Below are 19,582 nucleotides of genomic sequence, written 5' to 3' on the forward strand. Positions count from 1 at the left end.
AAAGAAGTGAGAACAGACATTGTGGGATAGGTACACAGTGCCGTAGTACACCACAGCATCCACCTTGGTACCCCAGCACTGTATCCAGAATGTAGAAAATGCTGCACTTCTTATCAAGGAGGTTTTATGTAGGGCACGAACTGCAGATCTGTTGTGCAATAAATGTGTTGCTGCTGTGGGCAGCTCAGGATTCACTTCTGTGAGCTGACTTCCTGCACTGTATCTTGCCAGTGTAGACTTAGCCTTAGATGGCTTCACTGTTCTTCGAAGTATCCACTTAAAACAGATATTGAGCTTTTAGTAACTTCCATTTTGTCTATCTCAACTGGTTTGCAATGAATGCTGTCTCAAAGTTTTTGGAAAATCCAGGAATAGTTGTAGCCCGGCCCTTTCTCTCCCTCCCCATCCCTCCACCAGCCTGTGCCCCTTCTTCTCCTCCCCCTCTTCCCCTTCACCAGCCTGGTACTTTCTCTCCCTCCTCTTTCCACACTGTGTGGGTCCCACCGTCAGTGCAACAGAGCAGCTGTTTTAAAAACGGCAGTCACCCTCCACTTGGTGGCTGCCGCTGTTGTCAGCCGACGGTCAGGGCAGTGTGTGTGTGTGTATGTTTCCGAGAAAAGGTTTAACGTCTGTGCCTTTACTGCTAGGACCGGGGTCCCATCGCAGAGGGTGGCCAGCAGGCCAACAGACGCCCCGTTATATAGGAAGAGCTTATTACATCTTAGATTTCAGCTGCTAGAATTTCATAATTCCTTCGCAGCGGGCAGCCTTGGGGAAAGACTGAAAGATGCCCCAGTGGATCCTGTCACCTGGGAGTGACACAGATCCAAACGCCAAAGCTCTTCCTATAACTGTCCCTTTAGACCGGCTGAAGTTCTTTTAAATTGTGCTTGGTTCTGTTACAGCAACTGAAGGAGTCAGGTTAAAGCTTAAACAGTTACAGGTTTATTGAGGAAGCTTATAAATCATATGGTTGCAATGGCTATTCTATTTCTTAACTATTAGCAAAATATAGGTCTTAAAAATGGTTACAAAGAAGATAAAGATAGAAAAATAGAAATAATGGTACCAAGTAACAGCTTACTCTTTCTATGTGTACACTTAAGACAGAGGACCACATCCAGGTACCATTTTTACCCCCTTCTGTGCCTCTCGACTCCAGCATGTCAGGCCAGGGCTGGTCCCTCAATTCCTAGGAAAGACGAAAATACGAGGTGGGCGTCCCCATAGAACCTCGGGAGGTCAAACACCTAACCTGACCAGCAGGTAGAGGGTAGAATGACACTCCAAGTGAGTGTGTGCTGGGCCCATCTTATATACTTATGGGGTCACGTATTTCTCTTTCTTATCTGTAATGCCAATTGATACTGGTCTGTCTGCTGTGAGACCAGTTCTTACAAGGGAGTTGTGAACTTAATTTACACTTGTAAGAGAGATTTGAGATGATTAAATTTTGAAGTACTGGACATTGTTTTCTCAGTGGGAAATTCCTCTCAGGGACTGTGTGTGTGTTCGAATCAACATAGGTGCCAGCCGGTGGCAGTCTCACATATCCTGATCTCTCCTCATATCTATGTTTCAGCTTCTCAGGATCAGATGAGCCAGCATAGACTATGCTGATTTTATTGCTCCTTCTCTGTCCTGTATGCTTCAGGAAGGCAAATAAGATGGATGATATGTAGGCGGGCTGTCTCGCCACTGCTGTGTGTTGCCTTAAGGGACCTGGGTGTACCCCAGTCCCAACATCCTCCCCTACAGGCCTCACCACCGCCTGCCCACTCTTCACACAGTCCTCCCCCTATCTTTACCCCATGAGCTCAGCAGCAGCTTACCTTCGAGGTGCAAGGAAAGCAAGTGCTGCTGTTGAGGAGTCAAAGAGCCATATTTAGATTTCTCGCAATGAGCCATAAGTTGCTGACCCAGTTATGAGGTTAGCAGCAGGGCAGAGGCCAGGTGGCTGAGAAGAGAGGGGCTGTGGGAGACAGAGTGACATGATGACCATCACTCTGTCGTCCCTCAGGAAAATCTTTTTTATAGATATAAGAAGACAAAAATACAACATTATGTAAGAGCGAACAATAAAGGGTGCATTAAACTGTTCTGTTGTTAATTTAATTTTAACAAATCAATTATTATGGAGTATCAATACTGAGAATTCCTCTCCCCCACCCATCCATCTTTATAAATGTTTAAATTTAAGGGGCTAGTTCCTCACTTGATGCAGTGTTAATGCTCAGTAATATTACAGTGAATAGACTCACTGGCTGTGTCTAGACTGGCCGCTTGAATTTCCGCAAGAACACTGACTTCCTACTGTCTGAAATCAGTGCTTCTTGTGGAAATACTATGCTGCTCCCGTTTGGGCAAAAGTCCCTTTTGCACAAAGCTTTTGCGCAAAAGGGCCAGTGTAGACAGCTCAGATTTGTTTTGCGCAAAAAAGCCCCGATCGCGAAAATGGCGATCGGGGCTTTTTTGCGCAAAAGTACATCTAGATTGGCACGGACGCTTTTCCGCAATAAGTGCTTTTGCGGAAAAGCGTCCGTGCCAATCTAGACGCTCTTTTCCGCGCTGCTTTTAACGGAAAACTTTTCTGTTAAAAGCATTTGTGGAAAATCATGCCAGTCTAGACGTAGCCACTGTGATTGCATCTACGCTGGAGGTCTTAGCTCAATTTGTGTAGCTTATTTCAAAATAGAGAGCATCTACACAGCACTTATTGCAAAATAGAGCACTCTTCCTCCGACTTTCCTTATTCATCATACAGTAAGAGTTACAGGAGTTGAAGTAAGAAGTCCTCCAGCTTGACAGTATTTTGACACTATTTTGAAATAACTGCCTGCTGTGTAGACACAGACTAAGTTATTTTGGAATAGTGTTGCAGTGTAGACATTGAATTGCCACTTTTACCCTGCTAATAAAATATCAAGCCCCGTGTGTGCTGGAATCCAGAAAAGCAACTAACATTTCTTGTCATCCTACCCTCGCACAGTAGAAAAGAAGAAGGCAAGGCCTCAGCCTACATCTTCTGCTAAATTATGGTCAGGTCTACTTCACCATTTAGCAATTCAACTGCATAGTGGGCTCATGCAATAGTCCTATGTATTCCTTCAGAAATATCTTCTGATGTGACTTCCCTGCTGTATTAAATTTTGCTTGGAGCTACTTGTTTTAAAAGTTTGCTTAGTAATCAGTACTAGCATCTACAAGACCTCATAGATCTAAATATCCTATGATTTTCTTTTGGTGTATGCTGGTGAGATATGAAGGAGAGAGGATAATTAGGACACCGTGTGAATATGTTCTCTCATAAAACATGTTTTACACGTTTTTGGTAAAATTTCCTGAAAATCTGCTTGCTGCTTTAAATGAAAGTTGAAAAATTTGCACAGCCCAAGTTTGTATATTATTGATTTTGCTGTGGTTTGCTTTGGTCTGCTATTGAAAATGTTGAATCAGAGTTGTGATTTGATACAATATGATAAATTAACTATGTTCAGTATCTTAAAATAAATGAGAAGTAGGAAAGTCAGTTAACAAATAATGATTCTATTTAAATAGTTACAAATTGATGTGTATAATGGTAACAACGTCCAGGAGCCCCAGTTGAGAGTCAAGGCTCCATTGTACTGGATGCTGTACAAACAGACAGGTTAAATACCTAATTTACTGCAGGATCTTTATTAAAGAAAGGTTTTAAAATATTGTATCTTTTTTTTTTAAGCTTTGGACCCTGCTAAAGATCCATGCTTAAAGATGAAGTGTAGTCGCCATAAGGTATGCATTGCTCAAGACCAGCAGACTGCTGTTTGCATTAGTCATCGGAGACTTACACACAGGTAAATGCTTTAAAGTTAAATGTTATTGATTAGTTTGCTGTCTTCACAAATAAGAACTGTAACCTGTAAATAAATTGTAAATACAGTAGTTTCTCTACAGTGTACTATTGGGGGAAAATTAAGTGAAGTTTTTTTAAATAGTTATGTGGTGTTTGTATATTTATACATAGTGTGTTATAGGGTGTGTGTGTGTGTGTGTGTGTGTGTGTGTGTGTGTGTGTGTGTGTGTGTAATATAGGTACAGGGCTCGCCAGCTGTGCGGTTCTGCACTCTGCGCATGCGCAGGTCGCTCCGCACCGGCTCTTCTGGAGTGTAATCTACTCGCCGCGAGCGAGTAGATTACATTATTTTTGAGCTCTGTGTGTATCTATGTGTGTATATACACATAGAGTAAGCTGGTAATATAACTACTGCTATACTGAAAGAAAAAATGTTTCATACTAATTGCATCAAAACAATTACCCCAGGAGATAATCTTCCACTGCTGTAGTTTCATCATTTTTTTTTTTTTGTATTGAAATCACTTCAGGATTCTCGAAGTTCTTCCCTTCCAAAGGCTGAATTATTATACTATTGTAGACACATTTGTCTCACTGCTTGTGTAACCCACACACCTAGTGTAGTTCACTGTCCTATGTAGTGCCACTTAGTTTTAGACCACTTACAATGAGAGATAAGAACAGAGGAACTCTATAGCCTAAACTGAGAGCCCGCTGACTTTATAGCTCAAGATGTAGAGGCTCCTATACTAATCTCCAGAGGTCCCAGATTCATTCTGCCAGTGTTGGTTATGCTTGAAAAAGGTAAATCTCAACATTTATTTGGTGTACTTTTTTGGCTTAGATATAATATTCATCCCCATATTTACTGAGGTAGTACCATTTTATTTCTACACCATTAATACACTGAGAGCAAATGTGTGATGAGGTTTTGCATATGGTCAGAACATGAGCTATTTTCCCTCTTGTATCTCTAGTTGGGGACATATTTAATGTTTTTAGTTATGAAATATTAAAATATCTCTCATAAGAAGTGTGAACTGCCGTATGTAGGCCCCAGTTTAGCAAGGCACTTGATTATGTGCTTAATTCCTATTGACCTTAATTGACCTTTGAAGCCTGCTCAAAACTAAACATGCTGAATTGGGCCACGATGAAAAATTTTAACCAGGAACAGAACTATTTCTTAGCTAGTGAAAATTGTATTTAAAGACAACTATGAAGCTATCTTTGTTAAAGAATGTTCAGTTTCCTAATATCTAGTTATACTGAAATATATTCATATGTAGCTGTGGAAAGAAACAAGCTAGTATTTTTGTGCAGTAAAAAGAGCAATGTTTTAAACTCTGAAGCCACAATTAAACAAAACTATTAGACAAGTAGCTTTAGACCTTAACAAATGATGATCTGAAATTTACAGATTATGGTAAGATATTTAAATTGCAGTTGGGAAGGTCTAGTTTGTATATAAGGAAAAACATTTTACTAGGAGGGTGGTGAAGCACTGGAATGGGTTACCTAGAGAGGTGATGGAATCTCCATCCTACATTGATTTAGTTAGAGTTGTTTCTACTTTGACCAGAGGTTTGGGCTCAATGACCTCCTGAGGTCTCTTTCAACCTGTCCAACACGTTATCAATAAACTACAACCTATACTGGAACAGGATACTAAACTCCGAGAGGCTCTGGGAGACAGACCCATAGTCTCCTATAGACAACCACCTAACCTCAAGATGATTCTTACCAACAACCACAGGTTGTTGTAACAACCCTGGAACTTTCCCTTTCAACAAACCCCGTTGCCAGCTTTGTCCACATATTCACTCTGCTGATACCATTATTGGACCTAACCAATTGAGTTATAAGATCAAGAACATATATTCCTGCTCATCCAGAAATATAATTCATGCTATCGTGCTGAAAGTGTCCATCTGCTATGTACATTGGACAAACGTCTCAGACACTTTGCCAAAGAATCAATGCCCACAAAACAGATATTAGAGAGGATCACAGAGAAAAAAGTTGCTTGCCATTTCAACCAGAAAGGGCATTGTCTCAATGACTTGATTACCTTCATCCTGCTTCAAAGATCTTTTCACACCAGACTTGAAAGAGAATCCTCTGAACTGTCATTCATGCTTAAATTTGACACTTTACACCTAGGTCTTAACAAAGACACTAGTTACCTTACCCATTATAAAGATAGCTTCCCCAATTATCACCTCTAATATCATTAGCTTACAGACATTTACCTCCCCCCCCCCATCACCCTTCTGTTCTGAAATTTGATTTGTCCTTTTCATATGTGTTCATTTTTTTTATTGTATCCTTTGGTATATATGGTCATGCCAATTTTCTTCCACTATTTGATCTGAGGAAGTGGGTCTGGCTCACAAAAGCTCATTACCTAATAAACCATCTTGTTAGGCTTTAAAGTGCGACATAGTCCTGTTTTTTGTTTCAGCTAGACCAGACTAACACAGCTACATTTCTATCCCTCTTTCAACCCTATGATTCTATGATTTTAGAAATTGAACGAGTTATTATCAAATAAGGTCATCTTTCCTAATTTTCAGTTGAATTGGAACCATAGGGGAAAATATCAAGGCCAAATGTACAATGACAAAATAATTGTGAGAATATATGTTTATTATTTCTAAGAAGGTAATAATAGAAGAAGAAAAAATAATAATAAAAATCTGTGTAAAGTATGTAGGTGCTGAAAAATCTTCCAGACCAGCTGCAAATGCCTATGGTATTTGCATAAATGCTGTCTGAATATAACAACATTCGTGTGAAATTTCAAGAATGATAGAAATTCGCTAGAACTGAAAACTAGGAAACTTATATAGACTATTCAGTATTAATCTAGATCCTATCCTGTAGATCTGTGTACAGAGTGGACCTGACATGCTTGGATCTGACCCCTCTCCCCAGAAGTGAGAGAGCCATTTGTGTCATGGTACATTCTCTTCCTGAAGATTTGTTTTGCATGCAGTTTGTGGTCTGATAAGGATGAAAGTGGTGGGAATGAAGGACAAAATACATTGTCCTTTTTCCATCCCCAAGGAAATTAGATGAGTGAAGTTATATAGCACTGGGCTCCATTATCCATTATTTGTAAGTATGTATAGTGCATTGCTCCTTCTTTTGAGCATTCCACACATCTGCTCACTGGGGCAGCTGCACATAGGGTACAGTGTTCCCTGTAAGCTGCCTGGCAGCATCCGCCGGGTCAGAGGCTCAGGGCTCAGTCAGAGGCTCACCTGTGACGCTGTGCTGATGCTGCAGTCAGAGTTCTCAATGCTTCTCCATCCATTCAGAAGTGTGGAGATGCTCTCTAAGTGCAGAATTAATTTAGTCCAAAATTTGTGTTGGCTTGTTTCTCTTCTCTCACTGAAATGCATCAGTCTACTTTTTATAGGAGAAGAGATTTCTCACATAATTAAAGGTTACAGGTTCAGAGCCTTTGAGTAGTAGAGAGAGCATGACTACATGGGGAAATATAGTATTACAAATGTTCTTGTAATTTATCTTTTAAAATCTTATCTTTCATTTTAATTTACAAATAATTTTGTGGATTGTGAATTCAACATTGTGTAAAAGTGTAGTTGTTACTTTGTATTTATATAGAGCAAAATTGTACATAACTTTATATTGCATGGATTTAAAGACATTGTGAAGTATAACTTTTTCAGATTGCTTTACATAACAATAATACATTGACTGTGATGTGTCTTCTCAAAATCAATGTAACTACATCTTGAACCTCTATAATCCATCACTCTCTGATCCAACAACATCCGTGGTCCAGAATGATTTTAGTTAGCTGGATGGTCACTTACCATGGGTGTGGCCAAGCTTTTCACTGTTCCATATAATTTATTTACAGCCATGTTCTATATTGTTATTTAGCTCTATGAACCCTTGTAAGAGTTCAGTATGCTTTGGAAGTGTTGGTAAGGCTGCTAGACAGTATTGACATCCTGTTGGGCAAATTCTCTAGTTTGGTACTTGTCAGGTTCCGAGGGTGCCAGACTAGAGAGATTCATCTTGTAGTGGTATGAGGCTTCAGTATGGCACTGTGCAACAGATCCTTGATTGAGAGGTGAGAGAAGACAAAGTTTTTGTGTTAATTACTGATTGTGTTCACTAGTAAATCAAAACTGAGATTCTATGGTGTCAGAAATATTGGTATTTAAAATATACCTTCTACTTCTCAGAAGTAAAGACATTTTAATGCTTTGACTCTTTATTTTCTGACAACACATGGGAACATCTCTAACCTATATCACTACAGGTATATGCTTTCAATCCTTTAATTTTAGAATGCTTTTAATTGGAAACAAGGGTCAAATATTATATATAAAATAATGTATTTAAAAGATTTGTTTTGTGTTAGACACAAGAGTTCCAAAACTGATTTGACCGATATAATCAGTTATTTTTTGTTTCCCCTATAACAAAAGCATGGATTCATTGCTCATTTTAGCAATCTCATTCCTAAATTACTCCTATTTTTCTATCAGCCTTATTCTTGTGATAAATTTATATGACACATGCACACAGGCTGATTTGCCTCTTCAAAATGTACTTAGACTGTGTACCTCATTAATTGCATCAGTGAAAAATTCATGTCATTCCTTTTCTCTTTTTAAGTAGTTGCCAATCTAGGAATCATATTTTCATTACTTCTAGAAACATACCTGTCGTTATTTGCTTTGGAGAATTTTTATTTTCTATTTTCATTGTTTACTCATCCCTTGTTCTGTGATTAAGAAAAGCTTCAGAGATAGATTTAAAAAAAATTCAGCAGTTCAGCTGGTGGAGTAGGGGCATTGTGAGCAAAAAATCACCCAAAAAAACCTGAAGAGTGCTAAGTATGTACAGTAAACTTCCGATAATCCGGCACCTTTAGGACCCAGGGGGTGCCGGATTATCAGATATGCCGGACTATCAGAAGAGGGGGGGGGGCTTTGAGGGGTCTGGAGTGGGGTGGGAGGGGATGCCACCCCAGACCCCTCATAGCCCCCCCCTTACGATAGTCCGGCTCTGCCCCAGGCGTCCCTGATTCAGCTGCTGCTGGTCAGTTTCAGCAGCCGCTGATTTGGGGATGCCTGCAATAGAGCAGCTGGGGTGCTGCCGGGTTGGTCCTGCGGTGCCAAGGGGCGGTGCTACGGCACCAACCCAGCAGCACTCCAGCTGCTCTTGGGGACACCTGGGACAGAGCAGCTGAGGTACTGCCCGGTTGGTCCCGTAGCGCTGCCCCTTGGGGCTGCGGGACCAACCCAGCAGCACCCCAGCTGCTCTTGGGGATGCCTGGGGCAGAGCAGCTGGAGCGCTGCCGGGTTGGTCCTGCAGCGCCAAAGGACGGCGCTGCGGGACCAACCCGGCAGGACCCCAGCTGCTCTGCCCCAGGGGTCCCCGATTCAGCCACTGCTGAAACAGATCAGCGGCTGATTCCAGGAAGCCCGGGGCAGAGCTGCTGTGCCTGGGGCTTCCTGGAATCAGCCACTGATCTGTTTCAGCAGCAGCTGACTTGGGGACCCCTGGGGCAGAGCAGCTGGGGTCCTGCTGGGTTGGTCCCACAACCCCGAGGGGCAGCGCTACAAGACCAACCCAGCAGCACCCCAGATGCTCTGCTCCCGGCTTCCCCGATTGAGCTGCTGGTCAGTTTCAGCAGCAGCTGAATAGGGGAAGCCTGTCCGGCTGCCCCAGCACTTCCGGGTTCCTGATGGTGCCGGACCATCAGGAGTCCCAGAGCATTGGATGCCAGACTAATGGAGTTTTACTGTATATAATTTTAAATACAAGTAGTGTCATTGGTTTCAGTAGGCTTACTACATATTTAAATTCTTTGCTGGGTTGGAGCCCAAATGCTTAATTATCAAAAATTATTTAAAAAAAAAAGCCCAGCTTGTAGGCAGAAAAGGAGGGAAAAAATTATAATTAACAGCATCTTGCCCTACTTTGACAGTTTCCCCTTTTGTTTTTATCTCATATCTGTTCAGTTACAGGAGACAATTTATAAAGGAGGTCACATTCAGTTAAAATACTGACATTCTAAGCAATGGTGAGTGACTGTAAAGAACCAGCAAAGTGCCAAGTTATGAGTTGCTCAGTAACATTTCAGAAACGTGTTTCTACAACAGTGGTCTCCAACCTTTTTATATCAAAGATAACTTTTTGAACTTCAGAGCAACCCACCCCTTCCCTGAGGTCCCACATCTTCTCTAAAGCCCTGCCTACTCCACTGCTCTCTCGCTTGCTCTCCCTCATCCTCATTCACTTTTATCTGGCTGGGGCAGGAGTTTGGGGTGCTGGAGGAGGTGAGGGTTGCAGGTGCTGAGAGCGAATTTGGATGCAGGACAAGGCTCCAGGCTGGGGCCCCCTTCTGCACCCAAACTCACTTCCAGATGCACACCCCTCACTTCCTTCCACACCCTAACACTTTGGGAAGAAGTTTGTGTGCAGGAGAGGGCACTAGATGGGGCAGAGTGTTAGGTGCAGGACAGGGTGAGGACTGTGGGCTAAGGGAAGGACTTTGGGGGTTGGCTCAGGACTGACCAATGGATGGTGTGCAGGCTGCTGCCGAGAAGCACTTACTACAGGCAGTTCCCAGTCAGCAGCATAGTAGGGCTCAGGCAAGCTGCTCCTGGAAATGTTGATATGAAAGAGAGAGAGAGAGAGACACGCCCCTCTCCACATGCTTCACTACTTCCTGAAGCCTATAAGTGCCACCCCTATTGGCCTATTCCCAGCCAATAGAAGCTGCTTTCACAGTACTGGAGTCAGAGTCAGGAGGGTGCTGCCTCCCTGCTCCCCACTTCTAGGGACTGCAGAGTCTGCTTTTACTGTTAGCCACTTGCTTCTAGGAGCAATGTGGGGACCAGGCAGGCGGAGATAGCCTTTTTGAGGATTGTGATCGAGTGGCAGAAGCTCCAGGATCTGCCAGTCAATTGTTATTGCTGGGCTGGTGAGCACAGGTCTAGAACATTGTAGATTGAGACATAGAATGTGAACACTGGTTTGGGCTAAGCATCTAGATACAGTATCTTCATCTGGACTTCTTTGACGTTGTAGAGATTTGTGAACAATCTTACATTGTTTGATCTTAATGAAGTCTAATGAAAAACAGAAGCTTTTTTCTCCTCTTCCATAAGCATCCAGGGATTTAACCAGAAAGGATAAAAAACAACAGCCCTTTTTGTAAAGAAAGTGAAGTGTCTATATATAGAACTGTTAGATGCACGCCATGTTGTTTCTTAGATTTTGAACCTTCTGCATTAAATTGTGCAGATTGTTTGATAGCTTGTTTTAAAGGACAGCCTTAATTTTTTAGTTTTATTTTTTCTCTTTATTGGCAGATCCAAAAGGTAGAAATCTGGGGTGGGTTATTTGGACTGGCTTTAATATTTTGACAGTTGTCTCCAAGATAATTTTCTCTATCTGCTCACATTTTCAGTTGGCCATCTTTCTGTTCTGCTGCAGAAGAAATGGATTTCTGCTATTCATGTTGTGAGCTAATGGTCGCTAATACTTTAAAACGAAAAGTGTGGTGTTTTGGATTCTCCTAATCTCCCATCCACTCCCAGGTTTTTGTACATTTGAGTGAATTTTGATGTAACTTTCTCATTCTCCCGCTTCCCCCCCCCCCAGTTATTTTAGAATCTAGAATAGCAAGCAATAGTAAGATAATGTAAGTACTCAAAACCCATTCCTTTTGTCCCCGAATTACTGATATGTAAGAAATCTCCAGGAAAATATTATATAATAAAGGGGCATAAATTACCTAAAATGTGTTAACCCTACATGAGTACAACTTTATCATCCTCTCTCCTTCTATTGTCTAGCTGAAATCCTTCTTTCCTTTCCTTTTAACCTCATTACTGTACATTGATTTGTGTTTCTTTTATGATATTCTCCCCTTTTCTCCTCTGCTTTCTTTGAAGAAAGCTTCTATTTTCTTTTCACATGTTCACATGTATTCTCTTGCTTTCCACCTTGTTCTCTCCCATAACTTGTGGTTTCTTCAGTCTTATTTATTTGCTTCTTATGGTAGCATTTTCTGTTCTCAGTCTCATTGTGCTTTCACCCTTGTCATAACTTGTATGCCGTTGTTCCTTCAAGGTCTTCCCATATCACTTGAATATCAGTTCATAGCATTCATATGGTATTCTTCAGGGTTTTATTAACCAGTAGACACTCGTGAAAATGATAAATAAGTAGTAATACCCAGTTAAACACCGAGAGCTGTTTTCTTGCATGCAGAGGAAAGTTATGAACAGGGATGGAAAATTTACTTAGCTCAGGTATAAAATATGACCTTGATGAGTAGGGCCAACACTGAAATGTAGACCGTATAATACAGTAGCTGAAAATAATTTACTAGCTGATTCATATCACCAAATTAATCATTTGTCTTTCCACCGTAGAAGAAAAACTGAATAGTAAGAATTCAAAATATGGAGAGAAGAAGCCAATGAATAGAAAAAGAAAACTGACAGAATACTGCTAGTTAGCTGGTTACTGTCCCAAAAATTGCAAGAGTTTGAAGACCATGTGTAAGCATAGAAGAATGTCAGGTGACTATTATAGGCATAAAACTGTTACAGCATCACTCCATAGACATGAAAACTTCAATACCAGGCTCTGATATGCAATATTTAGTGTTGAAAATGTTCCTGCTCACAACACACATGCATTTCAACTTCATAGTGCCAAAAGTTAAGGAGTTGCTGCATTTACTTTTAAACAGTTGGAATTAATACGGCTATGCCATAAGCACCAATAAAAATTAATAGGAATGAAAAGTGCACAAGTACAAACAAATGGCAAAATTACCTGCTCCACACACGAGTGAGAGTGAATGGTTTGCAAGAAAGGGTTCCAGAGGAGAGTACTGGGATATGCAAATCTATGTAGTGTGGAACTCAGTAGGACATAAACAGTCTGGAGAAATTTAATGCTTCCAAATTTATTACTGCAGAGAAATTCATCAGCTGTGCTACATAAGGTGCCTACATCATTTGCTAAAGAGTCATCTGTGGAGTGTCTTGGCAGCCACTCTGTAGCTTTAGGGAAAGAATTTCTGCTTCCTACCTGTTGGTCTGCAAGCTAGATTTTATAAGGTCTTATAGCCTATCTATGAGCCAGTCTATGAACAGACTTCTCAGACTGTTCTTCAGTTATGCTAAGAAGGGGGAAATGTCATCTTGCTATAAAGATCACAAAATCTGTATTATCATCTAATTCATCCCTCTCCAGGGCAGGATATAGTTTCCAAATAGATTTTACATTAATCTGATAAACAAGTAATCTTAGCCCAAATGCCTTGAAGATGTTACATAATGAATGAAATTTTAGATTGCTATAGTGAAACAAATCATTGGTACCCTGATAATTCTTCAGAAAAAATAGAGGCACAATGGGAACAGAGAAAATATCTGTCTACTTCTTTATGTGACCATTAGTACTACTATAGCATTGAAGCAGCTAATGATATATGGAGTACTGTAACATGAAGAAATATTCCTTTTCAACTCAGATATGATGAGCTTTGTGCTTTGAGCCTGAGATTTGGTTAACCTTGTCCGTGATGGATGCTGTGACAAAAACCTAAAATAAATTCCAAATGCTATAGTACTGTAATAATGGTTCTACTGCATTTAATGCCTAGAGTGACAACATTCACTCTTACAACTGTAAGGCACTACATGGCTAAAAAGGTGATGTCTCTCAGGATAATAAATTGACCAGGGATGAAGTGTGTGTGTGTGTGTGTGTGTGTGTGTGTGTGTGTGTGTGTGTGTGTGTGTGTGTGTGTGTGTGTGTGTGTGTGTGTGTGTGTGTGTGTGTTTTCAAAGCACTTCAACATGCATTATACCTAAGGGTCAAATAGCATCAAAAGATCATTTCATTTTAATGGGACTTAAGCTCCCTAAGCACTTCTTGAATATTTTGAATGTTTTTTCCAAAAGTGACTTAGACACTGAAAACCTAAGTTTAAAAAAAGTTTGACCTCAGTATTTGTCCATTGGACAATTATTCATTCCATTCAATGCCAGGCCCCTTCTCCCTCCCCCCCCCCCCCCAAAAAAAAAACCCAGCACCTGAATTAGTAGAAGTTAAGTTTGAGCCTTCAATTTCAATTTTGTGGAAAACAAGAAGTTGTTGGTAAGGTTCTATTTCCAAAGTGGTAAAAAATAAAATGAGAAAGTAAATTTGATATTAAAAGTGGATTACATTTTTTTAAATGTGTAAATCTGTAACAGATTAATTTATGATGGTTTAAATGCCATTTTCTATTTTTGAGCCCAAAATGACACTTTTTCTCATATACAGTAATCAACTTGAAGAAGAATTGTTGCCTGTGATGTCAATGATGGGGAAGTCAATAGATTAGTAGGTTTAGTGTGGTCCCCTTTTGTGCTTCTAAGTGGCTTTATACCCCAGGGGCTCTAAAAAAGAGGAGGGGGTAGGCTTTATCCATCTGTTCTGGCACTTCATAGCATATGGTTAGAGCAAAGCTACATATACACTACAGGGTTTTTGCGCAAAAACGGCTGTTGTTTCTCAAAAACCCGTGGAGCATCCACACCTCAAGCGCATTTTTTGCACATGTAAATTTACAGTGAATCGACCGAAGAGAGGGCTTTTTGTAGTATAGGTATTCCTCTTTCTACGAGGAATAACTCCTTTTTGCACAAGAGCTCTTGCGCAAAAAGGTATGTGTGGACAGGCAACAGGGGTTTTTTGCGTTAAGAGGAAAAAGCACAAGTGCCCTGGTGGCCATTCTGTGGATAGTAATCCGCACTTGCTTTCAAAAGAACGTTCATGCAGTCTGGACTCTCTCTTGCACAAAAGCGCATCACTTTTCCAATGCACTTTTGCTCTCTCTTGCACAAGAAGTTTTTGCAGAAGATCTCTTCCACAAAAAGTTTCTTGCACAAGAAGCCTGCAGTGTAGGCATAGCCCAAAAGAAATAAAGAAGTGTTATGTCATATATGTCTGAGGAGAATTCAAGGAGGTGTTGAACCATGTGATAGACTTTATAAGGTGTGGCAAGGTCCTTGCTCAGGCCCCTTGCCTTGGAACCCCTTCTTGGGTCACAAATCAACCAGAGACCCTTTATGGTGCCTTTTATTTTCAGTGCAAACTTCCTACCACCTTCTATTTACAGAGCTTTGGTTTTCTAGCAGCTAACTTAGCCGGCCTCTCCTTGTGGCTTGGGAGTATATTCCTCCACACCCTGGCTCCTCCCTTTTTACTCCCCCTGTGTCTGCATTATATAGCCCTCTGGCTAATGAGGCCCACAGCTGCTTGGATTAGCCCCTCAGGCCTGGGCTTGCTCAGCTGGCTATAATTGGCCTTTTCAGCCAAGCTGTAGTGGCAGAGCTCTGGCTTAGCCAGCAGTCTGTCATAAATGTTACAGAAGTTCACAGATGAGTTAAAATAAAGATGATGATGTCTGAAGGAACACAGTTTGAAAGATAACTGGGCTATAATTCTGTAACGTGTATGGAAGCCTTCATTGCATTGCTTTTGATATTAAATCTTATTATTCTTGAAATCTTATCTGTATGAAATGTTCTTTGTTAAATGTCAATTAGCATTAATCTTGTGTCTCCTATCCACTGTTTTTCCTCTATTAATAGAAATAACTCATTTCTTTGGTACAAAGTGCTCTGACTGCCTTGTAGTCTGTTTCTTATAGCAGTAGTTTTAATTGTGTGTGTGTGTGTGTGCGCGCGCGCGCGTGTGCAGGTGCACAGGAATTGTTTCGGCATAGTTTAATTTTGGCATATGATATGCTGTATCATAGCTACTTCTGCATGTATTTTTAAGGTTAAAACCGCTGATTTGCATCTGAAGCCCAATGATGATTTCTTCCTGTGATATTTGAAGCAATTAATAAAGTCCAGACTTCAACTGAATGTTAGAAAATAGGCCCACGTTGTTCCTATATATTTTACAAACATGTTTTCAATGTAGTGCAGCACAAATATTGGATGCAAGCCGATGTTTGTCAGGCTGAAAACTGGACTGCACTTGCTTGGAGATACTACTGTACTTGGAAAATCCTAACACCGATTCATGGGTTCTTTATGGCATCCTCAACAGAATGTGGAACATCTTATATTGCAATATTGGATTTTAGTTTTTATTATTTGGAAGTCTCCTGTTTAGACTAAAGTGCCAGTAACACTGGTGGTATTGAAAAGTTGTTGTACAATGAGTGACAGTATTCCTTAAGGAGTTCTAGATGCCATTTATAGATTTTTAGACTAATGGATTTTAAGGGTGGAAGCAGCCATTAGAAAATATATAGTCTGATTTTTCTGAAGCATACAGGAGACAGCAGTATTGGTTTTATTGTGATATCTTTGCTCTTTGACTACTTGATTAGCTAAGCCCTTTTTGAAAGGACGCCACACTTAGGCAAGGGAGTAATCAGCTGCATACAAGAGATTCAATTTATTTGAATAGTAAATATCCTCATATTTCTTGATAATAGATGCAGATTCCCTTATGAGCAGCTTGATTCCTCTTCAGTGCCTCATGCATGGGCATGTTTTCCAAAAGAGGGTGGCTTGAGTTTTTATTTTTTAATTCATAATTATTTACAAAAATAATTTGTTACTGTTAAACAACTGCACTCTTGTTGCATAATTCTGTAGTTACAAACCCAAGGAATCAGAGCAGGACTGATCCAGATCCCATTAAAGTGAACTGTAGAGATTTCCTCAATGAGTTCATTGTTACTTGGATCAAACTTGCTTTCCAGCTAATTAAAAAAGACACCCTTCCTGCCCCTTCTCAATATAGTTTAGGTGCTACAGTTTATTATGCTTCTCTTTAAATAAAACAAAACAAAAACTCCCCACCAGACAACAATGACTTGCTTTACACAAATTGTACAAAAGTTGCAAACACTGCTATTTAGAATGTCATCATTTCACATTATAACATTGCTCTCTAAAGAAGGCCAGCTGGTGCAGTTAAGTCCCTTATTGGAAATTTTACTCTGATTCATTACTGTGATTTGTAGTTGTGTAAAGAAACACTTAATCATTCTTATGCTCCAAGCTCTATTGAATCTACTGAAGGCTTTCTGTTGGTCTGCATAATTTGTTCTGCCAGTCTGCCAGTTTGGAACGATTTCAAGCTTGTTGTATTATCTATGTTTGTTTTCACAGGAAGTGATGCTGCACGTAGGCTGAATTTACAGTAATTCTTTAGTAATAGGCTAATGAGGAACCCTACTTTCTTCACAATGGTAACATTATATAGGTTTGATTAGTCCAATTATTGTGGAACTGTGGAACTGTGGTAATGCAAAAGAAATTTGCTTATCCAGAGTCTAACCCAGTTTGTCAACTAGCAGTCTGTGTTTTTATGATGTCAGAAAGGAGAGGTGCACTTATTTGATGCAGCACGTATTTAGTTTCATGTCAAACATTCAGCTTTTTAATTGCTAGCTTTTTGCCTTTTTTGCCTTATGGAAGAAAAAGCTTACTGAATGATACATTGTATGATATGTACTCATATTACAAACATGCAAAACCAGGCCTGTTATTCCCTCAGTTCACATTTCTTCCATTAATGTTAGTGGCTGGTTATGGATGCACATCTAGAAAAGAATAAGATCCCTAAGGGAGTCCATTCTCTCTTTATGTTCATAAGTAACTTCCACAAACATTAATGGAAGATATGCATGCAGTTTGAGAAAATAGATATTGTTGTATCAGCATTTCCATTATAATCCCTATTATTTATTAGGTTATAACTTACCCATAGAATACTTTCTGCTCAGTGAAACTTGACAAACAAAAGCTCATATAGGAAATTGTTTTCAGTAAGAAGAAAGAGGAGAAAACAGCCATGCGTATCTAAGAAACAGAATTTTTCCAATTTGACTTTTTGACTCATGTAATAAAACATATTTATAGAGAGGGACTGAAGCAGACTTGAAATAAGAGAGATAAGAAAACATGACTTGACTTGAAAAGGACTTTTGTGTTTGCTATGTTAATATTCCAAATAGTTTCCTGAATAACAGAATTCAGAATGTTACATTGTGCTGTTCCATAAATCAAAAAGAGTCTGTGATTTGCTGAATTTTCAGTTTAAAAATAGCTTTTGTTGGTAGACCGTGAAAATAAGGTTAAATTGGAATCCTTTTAGCAATCTTAATTACTGGGACATTATTATGACCAATAATCATAAAACTTGGCATTGATTATCCAAATTAATTATTTGTACTTACTGATTTCTAAGGAAGACCATCAAATAATAACTGTTACTTAGATTGTAAATTTTTATGGCAAACTTTTTATGGCATTTACAGTCTTTTTTTTCTTTGATTTGTACTGTATCGGGAACAGTGGGATCCTGGTCCATGACTCAGGCTTCTAGGCACTGCAGTAATACAAATTACTAATGGTAATATTAAAATTTCCTTCGTTAGTAAATATATGCAGACCAAAAATGTAAGACCAATATAAACATCAGATCCTGAAGAGACTTACACAGGTAAGAATTTGCAAGTTTGGGGCCTCAGATCTTCTCTATTTTTGTAGTAGAGTGCTGTCAATAGCTATATATTTTATTAGAATTCAGTAGCAACTACAAAATGCCCCTTGTAAATATTTTATCTACAATTTGGTCTGCTAACTTTATTTTTAAATATTTTTATAGATACTATTTATTATCTGTTCTTTGGATATTATTGCAATAGTCTTAGTGGGGTGGATTAATAATTGAGGTTGCTTTTTTATTTTTATGTGGAATCTGTTCTCATTAAAATAGGAATTCTTGCAACTGACTACGGTCAAGTCTAATGCATTTTGCTTGCTGTGTGTGCATTTCCACATAATTTGCTTCTATATTGCTATCCTGACCTTTAGCACATCTGTTTTTTCACTTATGGGGCCCTCTTGAGCAGACTGTCAGTTGTGCAAAATTGAGTATGGGGATTGTACTTAGGGAATAGAAACTATCCAACTAATTTTCACTTGTACTCTCAGGCAGGACTTGCAGACTTTCAATTGAAAAGTTAACTATGGAAGCTGGTTATGTTTTTCATTGTGTCACTATTTTAAAAATAAAACAAACGTGAGCAATCAAGTATTTATATTGCAGTGATATACCAGTTATGTGGTTTAGGTGATTACATGATTTTCCTTTCTTGGCATTTGCATATCTTAAGTATTTAGTTTGAGGGTGCAAGCAATTTGTGTCAACTAAACGATTAGTCGATAAGGATCATTGTGCAGAGCCACAGTGGGGGTTCCTCCAGGAGCTGGCTGGAGCTGGGACTCAGCATTCCCAGCTCTGGGATCCACCCGTGTTCAGGTTCTTTATTTTAAATATAATGAGAGCCGCTGGGCTCCAACTGGATTTAAAATGCAGAGGCACAGCATCCCAGACCAGCACAAGCCAGGGCTGCTCGGTCCCAGCTTGCAGTGCGTCCAGCAGCCCTTGTTCACAGCAGCCAGCTCTGTCCATCGCGAACAGGGGCTGCTACCAGAGCAGCTACTGCTCATGGCCAACTCTGTCTGCCACAGAGGCTGCTCCAGCACCAGCCCCAGCCCCTGTTTGCAGCTGGCCAAGGACAGAGGCAGCTGTCAGAGCAGCCCATGTGTGCGGCCAGCCTGGGCCGCCATGAACAGGGGCTGCTTGGCAGTAGCAGTGGAAGACCCCTATGGAAAGGGGCTGCTATGAGAGCAGCCTTCCCTATTCCCC

General features: G+C 40.1%; 1 protein-coding gene across 1 annotated transcript in view; it reads left to right on the forward strand.

Annotated features, from left to right (window-relative positions):
• Positions 1-19,582, forward strand: part of SPOCK3 (SPARC (osteonectin), cwcv and kazal like domains proteoglycan 3) — a 356,641-nt gene that overhangs the window by 188,361 nt on the left and 148,698 nt on the right. The window contains exon 4 of the mRNA XM_006111699.5: positions 3,722-3,836. Within this exon, the coding sequence (XP_006111761.3) occupies positions 3,722-3,836 (115 nt within the window). The remainder of the gene's footprint in view (positions 1-3,721; positions 3,837-19,582) is intronic.

Source organism: Pelodiscus sinensis, chromosome 4, assembly GCF_052426305.1.
Source record: "Pelodiscus sinensis isolate ZL-2025 chromosome 4, ASM5242630v1, whole genome shotgun sequence".
Taxonomy (NCBI): domain Eukaryota; kingdom Metazoa; phylum Chordata; order Testudines; family Trionychidae; genus Pelodiscus; species Pelodiscus sinensis.